Source organism: Sturnus vulgaris, chromosome 28 (genome assembly GCF_052056855.1).
Source record: "Sturnus vulgaris isolate bStuVul1 chromosome 28, bStuVul1.hap1, whole genome shotgun sequence".
Taxonomy (NCBI): Eukaryota; Metazoa; Chordata; class Aves; order Passeriformes; family Sturnidae; genus Sturnus; species Sturnus vulgaris.
The window spans coordinates 953,004-976,113 of NC_142270.1; the positions used below are offsets into that span (position 1 = coordinate 953,004).

A 23,110-nucleotide genomic window follows, 5' to 3' on the forward strand; every position below is an offset into this window, starting at 1 on the left:
TTCCTCCCCACCTTGGTGAAGAGTTGTTCCCACTCCCAGTCTGGTGTTTTCTTCCCAAAAGTAGCCTGGTCTGGGGGCATCTTTCAGCTCCCACATGAAGGAGGGATGGATGGACTGCATCCCTCTGGAACTGCCAGGGAGAACAACATGTTCTCACTGCTCCTGGGGTCTGGACAAGGCCTCCTGAGCCATGGCTGGACACTTCCTGCACGTCCACCTCGCCTCCCACAGCAACGTGCTTCTCTGCGCAGTGGCCAGGCTAAAAAAGGAAAGCTCCTATCGTGCCAAAAACACAACTTTGATAAATATGAGGGGATAAGTCACAATAAGCGTGACTGGCTTGGGATCCAAACACAATAATGTGAGAAGGATAATTTTATTTTCTTGCCTCTTATGCCTACCAAACCCTTGGATACAACAAAGTGAATTCCTAAATGAATTTATTTAGTAAATACCTGAGAAGAGCAAAACAGACTTTCTGCTCTAGCACAAAGAATGCAGTGGGGGGACTGAGAGGATGGCCTGAAAGGTATCTTACTCATCCCACATTGCATGATTTAACAGTTTTTGATGCATTGGGATCTGTGGTTTAACAGCTCTAATTTGGAAAGCCATGTCACATTTAAAGGGAGAGGAAAATCCTCAGTCTGATCTCAGTGTTATCACCTTGGTGAAGCTCTTGTGTCCTCATGGTGCAGTGGGAGGGTTAAGGGGTGAAAAATGTCTTTTTGGAGGTTTCCAAGCCTACAGGACAGGGCTGGAAAGGATCTTTCTTCTCTGTGATAGGCATTCTGTTGTGTTTTTATGTGACAGGAGCAGCATCAAACTCTCCAGGGGATCCAGAGTCAATGCCCAAAACCTGCTGAGCTGAAAGGCCGTGAAACCCTCACTGTGAGTTTATAATGTCCTTTACCACCCCTTCCCCAGGAACAGGAGAGATTCTCTGCTGCTCCCACCCCAAAAAGCTTCATGGCCTGGCTGCAGAAATATAGGGAGGAAGGAAATGTAGGCTGGGCACTAGTCAGTTTTTGGAGATCTCACCTTGTGGGGTCTCCAGCAGAAGATGTGCAAGTGCAGAAAATCCAGAGCAGGCTCTGGGCTGAGCAGAGAGGACACCCATCCCCTCAGGGATGGAAAGGGTGCAGTTTCACAGCTCTGGCATGGGCATTTCATGGTTCTCTGTCTCTGGAAAAAGCTCATTTAAAAACAAAATAAATCCTCATTATCTTACAGCACCCAATGGCAGCAGCAGCTCACAAGGTGCCCGTGTCTCTCTCCTCTCCAGGCTCTCAGGAATTTCCAGCCCACCTGACCTCTATTAGAAGGTCTCTCTTTCACAGATGACCTCTATAAACGCTGCAAATGTTAATGGGTGGAATATCTTCAAAGGAGCCCCTCTGATCCTCACAGCCACGGGGTTGTTTTGCCTATCTGAGCGGAAGCGGAGGAATGTGCAGTTTATTTTAAATAACGTGCACTTGTCCTAATCGTGGAGATTTCTGAGCCTCAGCCAAGCCTTTGCACGTCATTACAGTCTGCTGTGAAGGAATTATTGGCCTCTTCACACTTTTGATCTTTGCAGAAAGGAGCGTGTGGCATTTCCAGCCCAGATGTTCACAATGCTGCTCCTGAACCCCACGGAGAAGTTTCTCCCTAATGACTCCTGGGCCTCATGTTCAGACTGTTGAGAAGCTTCTTGCAGAGGTAAAAAAATCAAATGAACACTGAAGCAGCTCTGTCAAGGTCATCTGAAATCCCAGGAAAGACTCGTGAGTGGCAGCTGTGAAATGGTGGCAGGCACTTTGGAACCTCTGAGTGTGGGGAAGTCACAGGTCCCACAGTGGGGACTTGGAGAGCAGCAGAAAGAAACTGCAAGAGACTTCAGGACACAACTCCTTTGGTGTGTGGGGCCTGCAGGTGTGGGGAGGGAAACTTTGGGTGCTCATGGAGGATGGCTGAGGCCACCCTCCCCTCCTTGGGGCTCTTCTTCTTGATGTCCATCCCTCTGCAGAGCTGTGGAGCTACACCAGTAGGTCCAGGCTCACTGCCCAGTGCAGATCCTCACCGTGCTCCTCACTGAGATTTCCCATTGCCAAGACAGATCTGAAACCTCTCAGACAGATTTAAAACCCTGTGCTCAGGTTTGATCCCTGGCAGAGCAGAGGGATGCTGTGGGTGCTGGGGATTCTGTGGGACACCCAGAAGGCCTCTGAGCAGTCATTCCCTGGTGTGAAGGTTTGTGGGCAGGACAGTGAGGAGCTCCATGGTGTCTGGAGTTCTGTGCAAAGGAAAACCCCTGGAGTCAGGGTCTATAGGTCAAATGAGCCACTTAGAAGTTGGATTTTTGAATGCAGCTCAGTTTTCACAAACTGCTCCTTCCCCAGACTTTATATCCTCAATGCACCAAACTGGATCTGAGACTGAGTCTGGGCTCAGTTTTAGGGCTAAACCAGCACCCCCCGCCCATCTCCAGCAAGGCTGAGAGCAGCAAGTGCTTTATACCCAACACTGACTTTTATTCTCCAATAACATTTTCCCACTCCCACCTCCCCTTGTTTCCCACATTTTCCTCTGTGTCCCTTTCTCCCCCCAGTTCATTTTCCCTGTCATACAGTTCTGCAGCCTGTCTGGGGCTGAGCTTTTGTCTCACCAAAGCCAAGTCCTCAGCAGGCAGAACCCAGAGTTGTGATTCCCCTCACCATGCCTGGCACTTAGTCCTGCTTGAAAACTGCAGATCTCAGTGGTTTTCCCTTTCCTGTCCCCATCAAGGCTCTAGGCTGGATTGTTCCCCTTCCTCAAATAAATAAATGAAAGGTTTTCTGTAGAAGAAAATAACTGTTCAGAGTCCTGGCATTCTTCTTTCTTCCACCAGAAGCTGTGGCAGCACCGTGGTGCTGCTGGCAGGACTCTGGTAGGGGTGGGGACAAGCAGAAAGGTCACAAACAACCACAGGGACACCTTAGGGTCCAGGGGGTCTTTGCACTGTTGGGGAGAGATCCAACATTCTAGTTGGGGTGCAAACCCAGGGCTCCATCAGCTGGCTGAGGAAATTCTGTTCTGCACTTCAGAAACAACAAAGCTCCAAAGCAGGGCAGTAAAAAGTCCAGATTTGTCATCGTTTGAAGTGTATCCATCAGGGAAAATGCAGGATTTCTGTGCTGGAGTTGCCAGTTGTGTCTCTCTGCACAAAGAACTCCAGGTACAGCTGTGTGAAGGTGCTCTCCAAGCTCTGTCAGCTGTGCTGGATTTAGGAACAGCCAGCTGTGGGGAAGTGACCCAAAACAGCCGGACAGCCCCTGAACTGAAGAGGTTTGAGTGATGGTGGGATCTTCTGCCTGGAGCCGGGGTGTGGGGGTAGGTGATGCTGCAGGAGATCTCAGACCTTTGTGCTGCCCCAGGAGAGCACAAACCAACTGGGGATTGATGTGAGTATCTCCACCACCCAGGGCTGTGCCTCCCTGGGCCTGGGGCTCCTCTGCCTGCCCAGATCCAGGATCCATGGATGTTCTGCCTGTGGGTATCTCCAGCAAGGAGACAGGCAGCTGGAGGAGGGACACTTCTGGTTTCTTTCTGTGAAGGCCCACTGTGTCCATAACCCAAACTTCTGAGTGCAATTTTGACTGAGCAGCAGGAGGTGTTGGCCTGTTCTCCAGGTAACCTGAGCAGCTGAAAGAAGAGTTGAAATAAACACACCCAAAAAAGCTAAAGGATATTTTTTTAAATTTCCTGGTTCAGAGCATGAACCAGTCTCTAAGCTCTGCTCTCCTTCCTCCCCTTTGGCCTGTGGGCAGGAGCAGGACATTGGACAATACAAGTCCCTGGCTCTGAACCTGCAGTTCCTATGCATTTGTGCAGCTGCATCTGGGGTCTGTGAAAAGCTGGGTGTCTCCTCCTAGTTGGTTTTGGCACCAGTTTTACTCGTGGGTTTAGTTAATTTTTTTAACTCCTCCTCAAGCATCTTGTTTTTCTTCTCCAGCTCCTCCCGCAAGCGCTCCGTGTTCATCAGCCTCAGCTCCAGCTCCTCACACTTCTTCTTCTCCTGCTCCATGTCCTGGTTCAGCCTCACCACTTTGGCCCAGACTTCATAGTTCTCTTCCTGGAGACTGTGAAGGGAAACAGAGCATGAAAGGATTGGATTGGATTGGATTGGATTGCATTGCATTGCATTGCATTGCATTGCATTGGAAAAGGGCTGGGAAATCATTTGGCTCTCAGGAAGTCTCACCTCAGCCTCAAAACAAGTCAGAGATGCTGTCCTGAGCCCTTCAGTGGCCACATAACTTGATGCAATATATCAGTAAATGTGATACATGTGTATTGCTAATGGGATAGCCATAATATAATATTGTTGTCATGTGGGGCTGATGGTTACAGCCAATGGTGTAATAATGCTACTGGTGAATTCTAATGTCAGGCTAATGTCATGGCAATAACAGGAATTATGACAGTGCAAAGGAATGCAGGGACATTGCAGTGCCATTGAATGATGTGATAAGAGCTTGGAGTACTGATGTTGTAATAATCCATCACCCACTGTGATGAGAGCACAGCTCGTGCAGTGCAGCACAGTGATTTTTAGACAGCCTGCCGAATACTGCATTTTATCATTAATCACTGCTATTATATGCTGCATGACATTGCTGGTAAATGATCTGTGCAGTGTTTGCTGTCACAACAGGAGCTGCACATTTCCCACTCTGCAGAGAGCAGCTCCCTGCAGTTACCTTTTAATCTGCCCCTCGTAGTCATTTCTCTGTGCCTCCATGTCCTTTTCCAGCTTGAGGATCATGCTTTGCAAGAACTCCCTGCTCTCCTGCTCAGGGCTGGGGTCCTCAGCAGGGCTGCTGGTGGGACTGGCTGGCTCCTTTTGCTCGTGGCTGGGACTGAGGCAGGGCAGGAATTCCTTCTCGGAGATGCTGCTGGCAGGGCTGGGGCTGGAGCCGCTGCCCTCCCCACTCTCTGCCTGGGAGGGGGGAGCACTGTCGAAGGCTGAAGCCCTGTGGAGGTCGAGCAGCTTAAAAAGATCATGAGACAAAGTTCTCTTGTGTCCATCAGGGGCCACGGGGCGTGTGCTGCTTTTCCAAAAGTCACTGGCAAGGACATCATTCCTCTCCTTGCTGCCCTTCTCCCCTGGAGCAGCTGCTGCCAGGAAGGATTTCCTTGTAGGCAAAGTCTGAGTTCTTTTCCTTGGCTGTGTTTTCCACGTTCCCAGCGTGTCTTTGGACTCTGTGTCCTCCCCGGGGATGCTCGAGGTGGCAGCTGGGCCAGGGGAGCTGCTGGAATTGGAGTGATCCCTCTGGAAAACACAAAACCAGCCCTGGAGCAGCCAGGTCACAGCCACTGCTGTCACTTTACAAGGGGCACATTTCAACATGCTGGAGGAATAGCCACACTGTTCCATTAAAAACCATTTTGAATTGCACCACATTTACCACTTCTGCAGAGATTCCTTTGAAGAAAAGCCTTTAATCCCCAATGTTTTCCTTTCACCAGCCTGAGCTGAAAAGGTTTCATGTGCTTGGCTGTTCAGCCAAAAAGCTTTGGGAGTTTTCATATTCCCCAGAACAGTAGATTTTCCACAGGAAAGTGGAAAGTTTATCTACATCGTTTTCCTGATGTAAATATTCCAGGGGTGACAGACACAGCTTTTTAATCTATAAATAGCAAATGCTTGTAGGGCTCGCTGTCAGAGCCTGCCACAATTAACCATATATCAATAAACCGAGCCTTGATGATTCCCCTGGGGATCTATCCTCACCATTTGCCTTTGGGTGGAGCCTCTGGGTGCTGCGGGATCCTCTGCAGCTCCCCAGCCCACGGAGCTGCGAGGGACAGGAGCTTTCATCTCGGCTTTTTGGGCAGGTGGGGAGGGAGCCACATCCTTGGATGGGGGGAAGAGCTTTTCATGGTCACTGATCAGCACAGTCATCACCTTCTGGACCTGGGGTGTGCCTGGAGGAACTAGAGATTGTCAGGGCCAAACCCAGTGCCACGGGATCCCTCCCACCACTCAGGTTTTCTGCTCGGTCTTTCTGGTGTCTGAAATGGAGATGGAACAGAAAGCAAGGAGCAGGATCATAAAGCCAAAGAAAGTAAATGTTATGAGTGAAAGGAAATGAGTAGCCACATTTCTTTGAGTTTCCTCTGCTCTCCCAAGAAGGATTTTACACCTTCCAGCTCTGAGCAGCACAGAGATGACCTCACCAAATTCCTGAACCTGCTGAACTCCATGAAGGGAACACGCAGTGGGGTGTTTTTGTTTTTGTCATTTTGTCAGTTCCTGAAGGGTTTTTGTCATAAACACCTTTACAGCCCAACAAATATGGCTTGACCCTGTACTCACTGTGCCTGGGCACATTTCTGGCTTGCATCAGCTTCACCACAGAAAATCTTTAATTTCGAGGCTGTGGATGTGGCTCAGGATTTCAGCATGCCAGGCTGAACTATGGCAATTATTCCAGGAGTCCCTTTTACCTCTCATGATAATTGCAGGGTCCTCAATCCTGGGTCTGATGAGGTTCACTCCAATCACTGTGGCCAGGTTATCCACACTCATCTTGTTGACGCTGGAGTTCAGTTGTATTTCATAGAGGAACCTGCCAGAATCCCAGAGCAAATATTTCACATCACAGGTGGAAGATTGCAAAAAGCCTCACTGATGAAAAAATCCTGATTCATCCTCCCAGCTCTTCCTCTCAGTCACAAGGACAGAAACACTCAGCCTTAGAACTGAACTGGAGCTGGGTCTTACCCAGGTACCAGAATAAAAAGTCACCATGTGAGGAGCTGCTCCCCTTAGAAACAAATCAGAAAGGAAGGGAATCCCCTCCTCAAACCTCCAACCAGAGAAAAACTACCCAGGCTGGGTGAAGCCCAAAAGTTTTGGTGCACAAGGCTTTTGTCCAGGAAAACTAGAGCTGGTTTTAATTCCCAGAGATTTATAAATGAGTTTGAGGGTGGTGATTCATGCTCAGACATTGTCAGGGGGTTTATCCCAGGGGCTGAAATTCTTCTCTACAAAAAGGATCTGGTGACTCAAAGGGAACCAAAGCACAGCTTAAGAAAGCTCAGCCTGGAGGAGTCATCCTTTGGGATGACATTTCTGCTCCCCAAGACCAAACCCGAACTGTGCAGAGCACTGACCTGCAGATGTAGCTGAGGAGGTTGTAGTTGTCTCTGGGGAGGAGGGACAGCTGCTTCAGGAGCTCCTGGTGGCCCTAAGTGGTGAAAAACAGCTCCAGGAGGATTCACAGGCACGTCTGGACCCAGCTCTTGATCACCCCAGCCAGGCTGGTGTGGGGTCTCCTCCTGGCCACCCCCAGCCCCAGGGCAGTGGGGGAGTCCCCAGCCCTGGGAGTGTTCCTGACATGGTGGTGGCACTCGGGGACAGGGGTCAGTGGTGACCCTGGGCCTGGGGCTGAGTCGTGGTTGATGATCCTGGGGATCCTTTCCAAATTTAGTTATTTCATGACTTATTCTCCTGGCATTTGCTCCCCTTGGAGTTCCATTTCTGCAGGGCTCAGCAAAGAGGGGCAGCCACAGAGGAGCAGGGTCCCCTTTGAGCTCTGCAAGAACTGATCCTGCCTCATCTCCTCCAGTGTCTTGTGTAGAAACATTTGGGACATCTTTAACCCCAAAGAGAAGCAGAAATTTAAGCTTTAAAATTCCCATGTGGCCAAGATGGGAAGCCCCAGTGGCTTTGAGGAAGTTTTTCTTTTTAATTTTTTTCCTTCTTTTTTCCCTCCCCAGATTCCAGAGCTGTGCTGACACTGCCATGCACTTGGCATCTCCAGCTCACCAACATGCCCTGGCACTGAAACTGATTTTAAGACCAGGAGGAGGAAAACAAAAGCACCTCTACCTTTGTCTCATCAGCTTCCAGAGCCTGCCCGCAGAGCAGGAAATCCTCGTACTGCAGCCAAGGCACGACAGGCTCTGGCAGCTCCCGCAGGTACAGCTTGAACAGGGAGGCCACGGTGTGGACATCGGTGTCCCTGCAATGTGCAAAGGAAAACTCAAACCCAGCAGGTCCCCACAACGCTCTGTGTGCAGCTGTGGAGACAGAGAGATGGAAACAGGGAGGCCACAGCAACCTGGGGCCACCCAGGGAATGGGAAAGCCAAGGAAATAAAGGCTTGGGGGAGGTTTTCCCCACCTTGAGGGTGGCAGGTCCCAGTGTCCACACCTGGGCTGAGTTGGGGTAGCAGGAAATTCACTTAGAGGGCTCCTGCCTCCTCCCAAAGCTGAGTTTTGAGCAAGCACAAAGTCACAGTCTCAGCTTTACCCAGCTGCCCTTCCCTTGGGCATCCTGGAGCCTGGCAGGTATTGCCTGTTCTGGCTGCTCCATCACCCTGGCACAGCTTTGGGCACAACTTTGGGCACAGCTTTGGGCACTGCAGGAACCAAAGCCAACAGCAGCTGCCCCTGGCACGAGACTGGGATTGTTTCAATCTCCCTGATCTGCTTTGTGAACCTAAAATTACTTTTCTTCACCCATCTATGGAGCCACCTTATTTAACAATTTAGCAATTCTGGAGCACCAGCCTGGCTCTTGTCACTGCATTCAGAGGGGCAGAGAACCAAGGAAAAGGGAGAAAAACCCTTCTCCCATCTCCCCATTCCAAACAAAACCCTTCTCCCATCTCCCATTCCAAGCAAAACCCTTCTCCCATCTCCCATTCCAAGCAAAGCCCTTCTCCCATCTCCCCATTCCAAACAAAACCCTTCTCCCATCTCCCATTCCAAGCAAAGCCCTTCTCCCATCTCCCCATTCCAAACAAAACCCTTCTCCCATCTCCCCATTCCAAGCAAAGCCCTTCTCCCATCTCCCCATTCCAAACAAAACCCTTCTCCCATCTTCCCATTCCAAGCAAAGCCCTTCTCCCATCTCCCCATTCCAAACAAAACCCTTCTCCCATCTTCCCATTCCAAGCAAAGCCCCCGCTGGGCTCCCCAGGCTCCAGATGCAGATCCTCCCTGCTCACCACCCTCCCAGTGTGGAGCTCTGGGATGTCAGAGCAGCAGCAGTTCCTGGGGATGTTCTGCCAGGACAGATGTTTGCAGCTTTCCAGCCCTTGTATTTACATCCTGTCAAGGGGACAGTGTCAAGACCACGGGCCTCTGATCTGACCTACCTTGAAGTTGCTAAACTCTTATAAACTTCAAGCAAAAATCCCCCAGGTCAGTTATTTTTAGCATTGGTTGGGGCTGTAAAATACTATTATTTTCACAAACACTCATAAACACAGAGGGATTTTTTCAGAGCTGTGTTTTTGTAGGACCTACCAATACTCTCCACTGGGCACCCTGGGTGCCTGGACTGCAGCAGCAGCTTTCTAACACTCCCCCTCAATCCTGCCCTGGTGCTTTCCTTTATTTCCAGGAATCTCCTCTCAGCACCCTCTGACTCTGTTCTTGTGGTTTCTTCTGAATCCTCGCTTCTCCTCAAGCCCTTCTGGAGGGCTCAGCTTTGCTGCAGGGCACAGCAGGGCTCTGGGGGTGGGACTGGCTGCTTTATCCTGGGATTTGGGGCAGGCAGAGGGCAGCAGCGTTACTTCATCCTGGGATTTGGGGCAGGCAGAGGGCAGCAGCGTTACCTGCCGAACGAGGGTCTCTCCCCGGCGTCGAAGGCGTCCCGGAGCTGTCGGACCAGGTTGTCCTGGCCGGGCAGGCGGAAGATCCCCTCCTCCCCCACACCGTGCTCCCGGATGAACTCGGCGCTTTTCTGCACCAGGATGGGCACCTGGTGCTGCCCCAGCTTCTGCTCGTAGGCCATGGTGTGTGCCAGGGGCTGCCCAAACACCGCTGGGGACAGGGCACAGGGCAGAGCTCAGCTCGGGGTGATGCCCCAAGGCTCAGCTTTAACGAAAGCTAAACAGAGCTAACACATTTTCAAGATTCTGCACTGCATTGGTGTGTGACTGAACTCCATACAAAGTGTTCCAAGTTCTCCTCCCAGCTCAGGCACACAAAACAATCCTTTTCCAGCTCCACAACCAAGGACACGCTGCAGCTTCAGCTCCAAAAAGTGCAAACAGCAGAGAATGGAGGAGAGAATCTGGGAGGATGGGACTGCAGAACCTGGAGCTGGGATTGGACAATGAACCCCAGTATGGGAATGGACCAAAACTGATAAAAGTGTGAAAGTTCATGACCAGGATCCATCTTGGGTGGAGCCACAGCCAGGCTCTTGTACTGCCCAAGGTGAATCCTTTAAAGGCCTTTTAATAAATATCTACTTTATTTCTTTAACACTGCCTACCCTCTGTTCCAAGTGGCCTCTCAAGGCATCCAGGACACCTCACCTGCCTCAGGTGAGGGGCCAGCAGGACCTGCTGCTCTGCCAGGCACCAGAATCCTGCAAACCCCTCTGCAGGAACAGAGTTCTGCAGGAAGCGGAGCTTTTCCCGAGGAAAAAATGGCAAAACAAAAAACAAAACCTCGTTCCTCCTTCAAATAACTGACAGTTCTCAAAACTACTGAAGGCAAGACCTGGGGGCTGCTGCCTGTGAGCAGCATGCTGATCCAGAGGGAGACAGGGACAGGGAGGGAAGGAAGCTCATCCCACCAAGCTGAGGGGTGTAGAAAGCACAGAAGACCACCAAGAAATAAGAAAAGATCCTTGCAGGGATTTGGAGGTGGAATTCTTCCTGATCCAGCTGCTTTTCTTCCCCCTCCCCTCTCCTGAAACCCTTGTTCTGAGGACAGCTGTGCTCCACAGGGTCTGGTACCTTCCCTTGGCATTAAAATTGGCATTTCCTGCTGAACTCGCAGCAGGAGCAGCAGCCTGGATCCCAGCTCTTCCTCCTCAGAGCTTGGGCCATGGCCAGAGCAGGTAAATCCCAATTTAATCTCTGGAATGTCAATGGCAAAGAGTCCCCTGCTCCTCTGCCACATTCCTGCCCTAGCACTGTGCCTGTGGTGTGCTCACCTCGTGCTCTGAAGACTGAAATCATTCCCAGAGCAGGAAATGCAGGGCAGACCTCACCTGGAACCACCAGGTCTGTCAGCACCTGCCTGCTCCTGGGGCTTCTTCATTTGTCACCTGGTCACACTTGTAAAGAATGACCACAAACCTGTCCCTGTGCACACCAGGAGCAAATCTCTCTTTTTTTGGCCTCTGCTTTGGTAGCTGATATTGAATTGGTTATTTCACTGCTCTGAGGACACCTCCCCAGGGCTGTGGGAGTGGCAGCTAACCCTGCAAAACCACACCGAGATTTTGGAGATGCTTTTGCTGTTTTCTTCACACTCTGCAGCTTTTCTGCTTCTTGGTGTGCAACAAGTTCACAGGACCTGGGCCATTGGGCTGCTCCCACGTGGGCTCTGGCCAAAACCTCCCACATGCAGGGGTTCCTCTAAAAGCTCATCTTGCCTCAGGTTAGACTGAAGCCAAAAACTTCAAGTTTTGGGAGTTTTGGGATCTGTTAACGTGTGTATTGACATAAACTGCAGCTCCACAGTCCCTGACTTCTCTGCTGTCCTCTGTGCCATATAAATTTACATTTTCTCTCATGTAGTGTCACTTAATTAAGCTGCAAGAGACCAACAGCCTCCAAAGTTAAAAAAGGATCAGGGGCAGAGCTGTTATTAAATATTAGAGCCAGCTGGGACAATGCCCTGGAAACTCCTGTCTCAATGCTCCTTTCAGCTGGGTGATGCTGCCTCCCCCAGGGCACAGCCTGGTCCAGTTTGGAGGCATAAAAACTCAGGGATGCAGAGGAAAAACAGGAAAAACAGGAAAAACAGGCTGGGACAGCTGGGGGTGTCCAGCCTGGAGAAGGGAAGACTCCAGGGAGAGCTCAGAGCCCCTTCCAGGATCTGAGCGGGCTCCAGGAGAGCTGGGGAGGGGACAAGGGGTGGAGGGACAGGACACAGGGAATGGCTTTGAGCTGGAAGAGGATGGGATGAGATTTAGATGAGATATTGGGAAGGAATTCCCAGCTGGGAGAGTGGGGAGGCCCTGGCACAGGTGTGAGGAGGGTGAGGGTGTGACCCAGGCAGGCTGGAGAGCAAATGGGGGCAGAAAGGACGGGCTGAGCAAGAAAAGCCAGGGGTAAAGCAAAGCCAGGGGGTCGGCAGGTGAAATACATTTTTTCAAGGCTTTATCCCTGAATAGGAGTTGTTCTCAAGAACATTTTCGGGGTCAAAAGGCTCAGGAGGGAGTTGACAAAAGAAGATGAAATGTTCATCCAGGCTTGGCTCTCCTCACCACTCCCAGGGCAGTCACAAGCCCCATTTCCCAGGGATTTCTGAGCCCAACCCTCACTCAGAAGTGCAGCAGGACAGGAGATCCCTGCAGGAGCTGCCCCTGCTCCTGTTTTACCTCCAGCAGCCGAGCCCAGCGCCCTGTGGATGGATTTCACCCACTCCTCCATCTCGGCCTGCGAGCTGGCCATGAGCACACACGAGTCCTGCCCTGCCCGGCTCTGCTCCCCAGCCAGCCCTGCAAAAACACATTTCAGGAGCAGAAAAGACACATCCCTGTTGTTTTCTTTGTTAAAGGCTTCTTGAAGTGTAGAGGGAGCAGAAAACATTCATGAAGAAGAAAATCTCCCTGCATCCTCAGAACAAGCTCCTTGGAAAACCATAGCTTAGAGATAAGAAATGGGTTGTGAAATGACAAATACAAAAGGAATTTAGCTTCCCCCCCTTTGTAGACCCTCTTATTTATCTCCAATATTAGTGGTTCATTCTCTTTTAGTATCCATAGGCCAGCTCTGAATGCAAAATCCCTCAGGGATTGGTTAGAAAGTAGAATTCCCTTGGTAATTGGTGCAAACTGTAAAACCCTCAAAAGATATAAACCCCTGTAAAACAATAGCCGTTGGTATATGCTAGATAGGAGGCCTTCATAGAATAAACCATGGATTTGTGCCTTTCTGCATATCCCAATCTCTTTACCCCACTGCTCTGAGAGCTCACCACGAGCCAAAGTTCTGTCTGGGCAAGGCTGGGGAATGTGCTCTGTCACTGAGGGCTGCAGAAGCAGTCTCAGAGATCCCAAAGGGACCCCAAAAACCCAGCCAGTGACATTGAAGCCCCGCTGGCTGCAGGGGAAGCAGAGCTTTGGCGTTTCCCACTCTGAGATGTGCAAGGAAGGAACAGAAAGTGCTGCAGCTGCAGCTTGGCAGAGCTGCTCCTCACCCTGGGGCATGAGCACAGGGCACTGGCCAGCCCTGGTCTCTGCATATCGAGACAAGAAACTCGCCTTCCATGGCACAGAGCTCTGGGAAGAAGTGGGAGCACAGGGACAGCGACTTCTCGAGGGGTTTTGGGTGCCCAGCCCAGCCCAAAAGCATTGAAGGAGGAGGAGGAGGAGTAGTAGTAGTAGTAGTAGTAGTAGTAGTAGTAGTAGTAGTAGTGAGGCGTGAGGCATCCTCACCTGGGACGATTTCAAAGATGAATTTCCCTCCTTCCTCTGGGTTAGTGGCCACCACCTTGATGGTGCTGCCCTGGAGAGACAGGCAACCCTAGGACAGAGCAGAGCAAAGCCCTGAGTGCCACCTCTGCCACCACACTGCCACCCAGGCTGGCAGTCCTGCCCTCCAGCACCTTCCAGAAGATCGTTTTATACACATATATTCCTACTGATGCATTACAATGGCTTGTCAAGCAATAAGGGCCACTGGCCACTTCTTAAATGCCATTTTTTCCAGTGGAGTGATTCTCAGAAAGAGAAAAGTGGTTCCTTTGCTCTTTCCTAATTTTTTCTCACTTCTCATGTCCTTTTAGCCCTTGTTAGGAGTGGAAGAAGAGAGAACAAAGGAGAATGGATTTGGGGAAAACCCCAGAACATCCCCAGAAAGAGGATGTTTCTGCTGGGCAGGGGCAGGAAAATGTTCCTTTAACACAGCATCACTTAAACCCAAAAGCTGGCAGGAGAGGAGTAGAGAAAAAGGAGAAAACAGATGGGAAATTAATAAATAAAGTGGAAAACAGCAATTTCTAGTAGTCCTTCCTTCCCCTGGCTGTGGGTGGAGGGACTGGAGTAACTCAGCCCTGGAGGCTTCGAGGGGCAGGAAATGAAATTTCTCAGCAATTTCAGCCTCCTGAAGGCACCAAGCAGGGCTGGATGCTGCCAGAAGTGCCATGAAAAGTTTTCTGTTCCCACATCCCATCTCCAGCTCCTCCCCATCACCTTGCATATGGGAGCTGGATCCACCAGGCTCCCACCCCAAGGATCCACTGATCACCTCCCCCTTGGGAAGGATTTTTGGCTTGAGAGGAGTTTTGCTGCTGGTAGCACTTTGTAGAGGTTACCAAGATTTTTTTTTTTTTTTTTTTTTTAATTTTGTAGAGGGAACAGGCTTTCCAGCAGAGGGGACTTTTCCCAGGAATTTCTCCAAAGGAGGAAAAGGTGGTGGATACTCAAAAATGAGTTACAGCATGGAGAAAATGATGGAAAAATAAAAGAAAAGAAAATGAAGTAAAATAAAGTAAAATAAAATAAAATAAAACATGATATAATACAATATAAAACCCAAAATAAAATAAAATGTAATAAAATGCAATATAAAATGCAAAATAAAATAAAACAAAATAAATATAAAATAAAATATAAAATAAAGTAAAATATAGAATAAAATAAAATTTGTTTCCCAAGGAAATGGGAACAGTGCCCAGCTGGTGACGGGACTGAGTTTTCCCAGCTCCTCAGTTGCTGGGCTCTGAGGGACCCGAGGAATTGAAATGCATCAATGAAGTTCCTGATCTCAGGACCTTTCATCTCTGTTACTGCCCAGAGGCAGAAAACTCCTTTAACACTCAACCCCAGATCCATCCCAAAACATTTCATGGAATTATGGAATTCCAAAAGGGTTTGGGTGGGAAAAGCCCACCCAGTGTCACCCCTGCCATGGCAGGGACACCTCCCACTGTCCCAGGGTGCTCCAACGTGGCCTTGGGCACTTCCAGGGATCCAAGGGCAGCCGCAGTTGCTCTGGGAATTCCATCCCAGCCCCTGCCCATCCTCCCAGGCAGGAATTCCTTCCCAAAATCCCACCCATCCCTGCCCTCTGGCAGTAGAAGCCATTCCCCCTTGCCCTGGTGAAGTCTCTCCCCACCTTTCTGTTCCACTCCCTCCAGGCACTGGGAGGCCACAACTGAATCACCCCAAAGCTTCTCCTCTCCAGGGTGGACACCCCCAATTGCCTATGGGGGGAATGATGCCTAAATGAAGTTTTAGCTTTTGTATTTTCCAGATTCTGCACTGCATTGGTGTGTGACTCTGAACTTCATACAAAGTGTTCCAAGTTCTCCTCCCAGCTCAGGCACACAAAACAATCCTTTTCCAGCCCCACAACCAAGGACACGCTGCAGCTTCAGCCCCAAAAAGTGCAAAGAGCAGCGAATGGAGGAGAGAATCTGGGAGGATGGGACTGCAGAACCTGGAGCTGGGATTGGACAATGAACCCCAGTATGGGAATGGACCAAAACTGATAAAAGTGTGAAAGCTCAGGACTCATCTTGGGTGTAGCCACAGGTGGGCCCTTGCACTGCCCAAGGTGAATCCTTTGAAAGCCTTCCAATAAATCTCTATTTTGTTCACTTAACTCTGTCCAGCCTCTGCTCCAGGTCAGCCTCCTTTGGCATCACCCTCGGCCCAAAATGCCCAGCCCGGGGGCGATGGGGAGCAGTGGCCTGACCCTACCTGAGGCTTGGCATCGTCCTCGTCCTTGTAGTAGAGCAGCTGCTGTCCCTGGAGCACGAAGAAGCGCAGCTGCCAGTTCTTGACGATGGAGCGCTGCTTCTTCAGCCAGCCCAGCTTGAGCGGCCGCGCCCCAGGGCTGGGGGAGCCCGGCTGGGAACACGAGGAGTCCCCACTCATCACACTCCTGGAGCGGGCTGTGGGGACACACAGAGTGGGGACAGGGACACGGGGACAGGGACACGGCTGTGAGGACACAGAATGGGAACAGGGACACGGCTGTGGGGACAGGGACACGGGCTGTGGGGACACACAGAGTGGGGACAGGGACACGGGGACAGGGACACGGGCTGTGAGGACACAGAGTGGGGACAGGGACACGGGGGACAGGGACACGGCTGTGGGGACACAGAATGGGGACAGGGACACGGCTGTGGGGACAGGGACACGGGCTGTGGGGACACACAGAGTGGGGACAGGGACACGGGGACAGGGACACGGCTGTGGGGACACAGAATGGGAACAGGGACACGGCTGTGGGGACAGGGACACGGGCTGTGGAGACACAGAATGGGGACAGGGACACGGCTGTGGGGACAGGGACACGGGCTGTGGGGACACACAGAGTGGGGACAGGGACACGGGGACAGGGACACGGGCTGTGAGGACACAGAGTGGGGACAGGGACACGGGGGACAGGGACACGGCTGTGGGGACACAGAATGGGGACAGGGACACGGCTGTGGGGACAGGGACACGGCTGTGAGGACACAGAGAATGGGGATAGGGGCTGTGGGGACACAAGGAATGGGGACACAGAGAGTGGGGACAGGGACACAGGGAGTGGGGACAGAGAGAGACACGGGTGTAGGGACACAGGGAATGGGGACACTGGGTGTGGGGACAGGGACACGGAATGGGGACAGGGACACAGGGAATGAAGGCAGAGACACGGGTGTGAGGACACAGGGAATGGGGACAGAGAGAGACCCGAGCTGTGGGGACTCAGAGGGACACAGGGTGTGGGGACACAGGGACACAGGGAATGGGAACACTTGGTGTGGGGACAGAGAGGGACACAGGAGTGGAGACAGAGGGACACAGGGGTGAGGACACTGGGTGTGGGGACACAGAGACCCAGGAGTGGAGACACGGGTTTTAGGGACAAAGAAGGACACGGGGTATAGGGACAGAGAGACAAAGGAGTGGGGACAGAGGGAGACAGGGAGAGGCTCTCGGCCCGTGCTCTGCTGAGAGAACTGGCCCCAGTTTACAAAGGAAGTGGCTGCAGTCGCTGCCACCGTGTGCTTCCTTTTTCCTGCGTGGGAGGAATTGTCTTGCAAGTGAGAACAAAATCATTAGCACAATTTTTGGGTTTGTTTTTAATGGGAGTGTTTGGTTTCTGTGCCCTCCCCAGAGCAGCAGTGACAGCAGAATGACCCAAACAGTTTGAAGGTCACAGCTTTGCTCTGGGACAGCCTGGTGGTCCCAGTGGGGCAGAACTCACATTTATGGGGCTGGAATTGAAAAAAATCGGGAATGGATTTGGCACTGGGCAGAGCAGTGTCCCTGTCATGTGCCTGCATGGCCCCACTGGTGCCAGGGCTGGTGGCAGGGCCCTGTGTCATCTCCAAACACCTCTGTGGCAGCAAAAGCCTTGCAGGGATCACGTCCAGATGGGATTTTTGCCTCTGGACCAGGCACTGCAGCCCTCCAGAGCCAACCCAACTGGGCAGTTTGCATTTACAGCTGCAAGGCAAAAATAATGCAATGGTTGTGGGTGAATTCAGCCTCTCTGGAGTCTGCACGTGGTGATTTCTGAGATAGAACACTTTCGGCAGCCAGGGCTCCAGTGGCTCAGCTCAGGGGTGTCCCCACTTCCCCTCCCCAAATCCCCCAGTGTAAGAAACCCCCTTGGTGGTGCCCCCAAAGCATTTCCTGCACTAACGGCCTCTGGGTTGGGCATTTCCTCCAAAACATCCTCACTGCTCCCCCTGCAGCCCCAGACCTCCAGCAGGGAGAGGTGCCCACGTCCTGCTGCCCTCTGCCCAAAAACAGGAGCCAAAGTGTGGCAGGAGAAAGGGCAGAGGGGCCATGGCCAACAACAGCCCCTGGCCAGAGCCTTGTCCTGGGCAGGAACCCCCCTGGCACCACCTGCTCCTGCCCAGGGGAGGGACCTGGGCAAACTGCAATGAAAAACCACTAAAAGATTTCACGAGGGAATTTCTGTTTCACTGAAATAAAGAGCTCTGCAGCTTTCTGGGGTTTCCAAACGCTGCCTGTGCCACAGCCAGGGCTGGGGGTGAGGAGGGGAAAGTGTCCCCAGGCCAGGAGGAGCCAATGAGGGCAGTGGCAGTTTGCAAATACTGCAAACATTTGCAAATGTGACTTTACATTTCTGCAAATGAAATCACAGCACCCCTGGAAGCCCTGCACACACACAAATACACAAATTCACACATCCTCCAGCAGCTGGAAGCTGCAAAAAGCACCAGTGATTTCATCACAAGCAGATTTTCTTGAAAAACAGCAATTCCTGATACCAACATGGGCTCAAGCCTCTGTCCCATCTCCACCCTCTCTGCTCCCCAGAACCCCTGGTGTCTCCCCCAGCCTTTTTTTTCTGAGCTGCTGATTGACTTCACTCACTGCTCCACAGCTTGTGGGCAAAAAAAATATTAATTATCCTAAGAATGAGCAATGCAGGAGTCCAGGATGCTTCTGTGATAATTCCGTGGGGATTTCTCCCCTCGAGTGTGGGAGATGGCACTGAGCCTCTGCCCAGCTCGAGTTTCTGAGCCATCCCAGCTCTCATCTTGCATTTGGGGCTTCCATCCCTTCATTTGGGGCTTTCATTCCTCCATTTGGGGCTTTGTGTGCAGAGAGTGGTTTGGCCACTCTGGCTTCAGACAGAAATCCAAGTTGCCTTTGCAGGAGAATCCAGTCAGGCCACCCCTGCCTGCAGAGAGCAGCTGGGTCCAACCTCTGCTTCGGGGACAAATCCAGCCCCAGGGTGACCCTGGCCATGTTTTGGCACCAGTGCCAGGAGCATGGATGGCCTGGCCTCAGGGCATGCACAGGGCTGGGCTCTGCAGCCCTCCCTGAGCACACCAGCATCACCCTAAATCCCTTCCCTGGCTTCCTGACCCAGCCCAGCTCTGGGGTTCTGTGCTCAGAGCCCACACAGGAATCCCACACCCCTTCCCAAGGTGTCCTCCTATGGTTTCCATGCTGGAGAATGATCCTGGGGTGGGTAAGAGCCCTGCAGAGCCTGACCAGGGGCAGGAGGGGAGTCAGGAGATCCCAGGGTCAGGCTTCCCACAGCCCTGGGAGCTCCTCAGCACCCCTGAGAGGAAAGCACTGATGTCAGAGGGGCTGGGACACCTGAGCCAGGGCCAGACTGATCCCTCCAGCCTGGGCCAGACTGATCCCTCCAGCCTGGGCCACATCCCTCTGCCTGAGCCTCGCCTCCTGCAGGGTTTGTGCCACCACAACAGGCCTGGCTGGTTTAAATCCTCCCAAACCTTGGTTTTAGGGGGGCAGCAGCCCTGTCCCCCAATCCCCATAGCATCCCTCACTGACAGCTTTGTAAATCACTTCTTGCCAACCATCTGCTCTCTCTCAAAGTGGCACTTGGGGCCCAGGTCCCCCCACTGAGGCCAGAGCCAAAATCTCAGCCGGGCTTGGCCGCAGCCACCCCCAGCCCCTGGCCCAGCCCCGGCACCCACGCAGGCACAGAAGGGCACAAAGGAACACTCACTGTACCTATTTTTGCAGCATCCATCTTCAGGTTGAAATCCCAGTTCCGTGGCAGCTTGAGGGACATTTTGGATCAGGAGATGGGCTGGAACAAGACCCTGATGGTCCCGTGGGGGTCCCCCCACACAGCGCAGCAGCTCGGCGAGGGTTGATTTGCCAGCGAGTTTCCTGCCTCTGAGAGCAGCTGCAAAACCCCATAAAAGTCCTTTCCTGCCCTGCTTTCCTGCCCAGCTCTGGCTCCCCCAGATGCTGTCAGGTGCTGCCAGGTGTAGTGGCCTCGCTGTCCCCTGTGCTGGCTGAGGGGACACAGCCCAGCCCGGGGCCGCTCCCCACGCGCCGCTCGGGGCATTTGAGGAAGTGGAGTCAGGAGCTCTGGGTGTCCTCCCGGGGCTCTCAGAGCTGCTCTGAGCAGGAACAGCCCAGCCCAGGGCTCTGGGCAAGGCTCTGCTCAGGGGCAGAGCTCAGGTGTGAGCTCAGGGTGACGTCTGTGCCCATGTGGGACATCCTCTGATGGCACTGGGGGCTTTCATTTTTCCTGGTAATTGCTGACGTGTCCCCAGGGCTGACTGAAGGTTTTTACAGTGGTAAAAGCCAAATGGGGATGAAATGAGGCAGCTGTGGGAAGAAAGGCCATGGAAATCAGAGCAGTGAACACCAAGGAATCTTGGAGCCATGGAAGGGGTTGGGTTGGAAGAGACTCAAAGCCCATCAGTGCCACCTGTGCCATGCCAGGGACACCTCCCACTGTCCCAGGCTGCTCCCAGCCCCATCCAAGCTGGCCTTGGACACTGCCAGGGATCCAGGGGCAGCCACAGCTTCTCTGGGCACTCTGTGCTAGGGCCTGCCAACCCTCCCAGGGAACAATTCCCTCCTTATATCTAACCTGAATTTATTAAACCTGAACTAATTTTAACCTAAATTTCATAAATACCCTAAAACCTGGCAGTGATCAAAGCAGGCAGAGCTCAAGCAGCATTGCAGTTTTGCTCTCCCAGAGCTTTGCATCCCCACCGTGCCCGAGCAGGCAGCGGTGACAGCTCAGGAAATGGATTCCACCAAATCTCACAACTGATGGGAGCTGCTCTGACCTCCCAGCCACAGCAGGCTCCCCACAAGGCCTGGTGGAGGCTCCAGCCCCATCTCCCCCACCCTGGGAAAGCCCAGCCCCTGTGCAGAAGGAAGCTGCCCCAAGCAGAAGCAGGAACAGCAGCAGGGGGATGAACAAGGACGTGGCTGCCGGTTCCTGTTGTGATTCCCAGCCCAGCTTTGAGTCCAGGAGCCACTGAGCCACCTGCAAAGGGATTTTGTTCATTGTTGTAACTTAAACCGAGGAAAGTAAAGAGCTGGAGCCTGTGCTTGGTGCCCAGTCACAGCACAGCCAGGGTGGAGCCTGCTGGAGTTAATTAATTTGGATTTATTTTAGGTTAATCACAGCTGAAAAATGACTTCGTTGCTCACCGTGACTGGAGCCAGCTCAGAGATCCCCAGCTCACAGATTCCACTGCCCAAAGTGCCGAGAATATGACAGTGTGGAATTTCACAGCAGAGCAACCCAGGACGTTCCCCCAGCCTGACAAGATTAACCCAAAAACCTGCTCTGGACCCAAACTCCTCAGCTGGCTCCATTTCTGTACCCCAAGCAGAGGGCCCTGAGTGAGCTTTGGATTAAGGACCAATTTTAACTCTCAGTAATATCTGCAGACAGCTGAAGTAATGCCTTAAGGTTTTGCTTTTATATTTTCCAGGCTCTGCACTGCATTGGTGTGTGACTCTGAACTCCATACAAAGTGTTCCAAGCTCTCCTCCCAGCTCAGGCACACAAAACAATCCTTTCCAGCCCCACAACCAAGGACACACTGCAGCTTCAGCCCCAAAAAGTGCAAAGAGCAGCGAATGGAGGAGAGAATCTGGGAGGATGGGACTGCAGAACCTGGAGCTGGAATTGGACAATGAACCCCAGTGTGAAAATAGAGGATTAATAACCCTCAAAAAAAAAAAAATATATATATATATATAAAACTTATAAAAGTTTGCAATCTCGTGACTCAGAGTCCATCTTGGATCCATCATGGGTAGAGCCCTGGTGAGGCTCTTGCACTGCCTAAGGTGAATCCTTTGAAAGCCTTTTAATAAATCCCTGCTTTATTCCTTTAACAGCCTCGGTTCCAGGCAGCCTCTCACAGCTCAGAAGCAGCTCCAGGCCTCACATTTTGACCCTGTTTGCAGTCTGTGCAGCCTGGAGCCCTTTCCCAGCCGTGTCACGGGCAGGATGTCACGCGGACCCGTCCCCTCCTCCAGAACGGAAACTCTGCTGGAGCCCAAAACTGCAGCTCAGCCCAAGGCTGTGGTCACAGCACAGAGCTCAGCCCTCCCTAGCACCCCAAAACAGCCCCTGGGAGCACCCCAGAGCTGCTTCAGCCCCTCCTGCTCAGGGACCTGGCAGAACTGGGGAAGGACACCACCAGGTTGAATTTTTTCTTGGCCACCCCTCAGGACAGCCTGCTCCTGAGCTGAACAATGGAATTCCAGACGGGTATGAGGAATGATCCAGTTCCACCCCTTTCCACACCTTCCACTCCCAGGTTGCTCTAAGCCCCATCCACCAACCTCGCCTTGGGCACTTCCAGGGATCCAGGGGCAGCCACAGCTGCTCTGGGAATTCCATCCCAGCCTCTGCCCACCCTCACAGGGAACAATTCCTTCCCAATATCCAATTTAAACCTTCCATGCCTCAGCAGGACCTAAAAAATCTCAGCCCCTGAAGTTGTTTTTTTTCCATCCTCTTCCATCAGGATCTGGTGCACAGCACGTCACAGGGAGGCAGCCTGGGCTTGAGGCTCACTCTGCCTGAGGCTGGAGCACAGCGAGCACCAGGATTCCTACTGGGAATCTGCATTTCTCCAGGTGTGACCAAATCAAATTGGCACAGGATGGGGGGGAAAGCAGCGGGGAGCCCTGGCTGAGGGGCTGGCACTGGGCTGGGCTGTGCCACCACCTCTGCCTGGCACTGTCACACAGCCCCAGTGCCCGTGTGACAGCTCCACGGCTGCCTGAGCACCCCAGAGTCCCTTTTGTGGCAGATTTACACCCAAAGGACTGCTCAGCCCTCGACTTGGTTCACATCTTGCTGGATATTGAATATTGCTGCCCCTGGTGACTGTGGGAGTTGGGTGTGCAGTCACCTCAATGGTCTCCATCAGCTCTGCTGCTGCTGCTGGAGGCTGAATTTGTCTGTAAGTGCCCACGCAGTGACACAGGAAGCCCCGAGAGGCAGCTGAGGGGCTGCTTTGGCTTAGCTGATAAGTAAAAAAAAACAACAGACAAAATAACACCAGAGCTAAAAATAGCGTCTTGCTGGGTAAACAGAGGATTCTGCCCTCCTGACCCCCAGAAAGTCAGGAGAAAGGGCTGAAATGAAAGAGTAACTTATGGCAAGTGGACCTCACAAGGATTTTTCACATTCCCAGTGAAATTTTCAGGTGAAACGAGCTGAGTGCCAACACTTTCCTCATCACTGATCAGGATGAACCTGGATGATCCAAGCCCAGGGTCACCCCAAATCCCACAGGCAATGTGACTGTTCATGTTCAGCTCCCCTGTGTTCTTGCCACAGCCATGTCTGCTCTCCAGAAAATCCCTTAGGAAGGAAAGCTATAGGGCAAGGAATGACCGAATGGGAGCTTGGAAAACGTGGTGCTGAAT

General features: G+C 52.2%; 1 protein-coding gene across 2 annotated transcripts; it reads right to left on the minus strand.

Moving 5' to 3' along the window:
- Window positions 1-2,495: 2,495 nt before the first annotated feature.
- On the minus strand, window positions 2,496-19,793 carry ARHGAP25 (Rho GTPase activating protein 25). 2 transcript variants are annotated; one of them, XM_088180079.1, is made up of 11 exons: window positions 19,415-19,793; window positions 15,653-15,846; window positions 13,385-13,472; window positions 12,326-12,445; window positions 9,597-9,804; window positions 7,862-7,994; window positions 7,144-7,217; window positions 6,475-6,596; window positions 5,759-5,961; window positions 4,725-5,296; window positions 2,496-4,103 (listed from the first exon to the last, which is right to left on the minus strand). In XM_088180079.1, exons 1-11 carry the CDS (start codon window positions 19,473-19,475, stop codon window positions 3,893-3,895), a joined length of 1,986 nt encoding a protein of 661 aa, XP_088036205.1. In that variant the 5' UTR covers window positions 19,476-19,793; the 3' UTR covers window positions 2,496-3,892. The 2 variants fall into 2 exon arrangements, with proteins under 2 accessions (XP_088036205.1, XP_014747602.2); XM_014892116.2 differs by having other exon boundaries at window positions 5,759-5,952; window positions 19,415-19,791.
- Window positions 19,794-23,110: the final 3,317 nt, after the last annotated feature.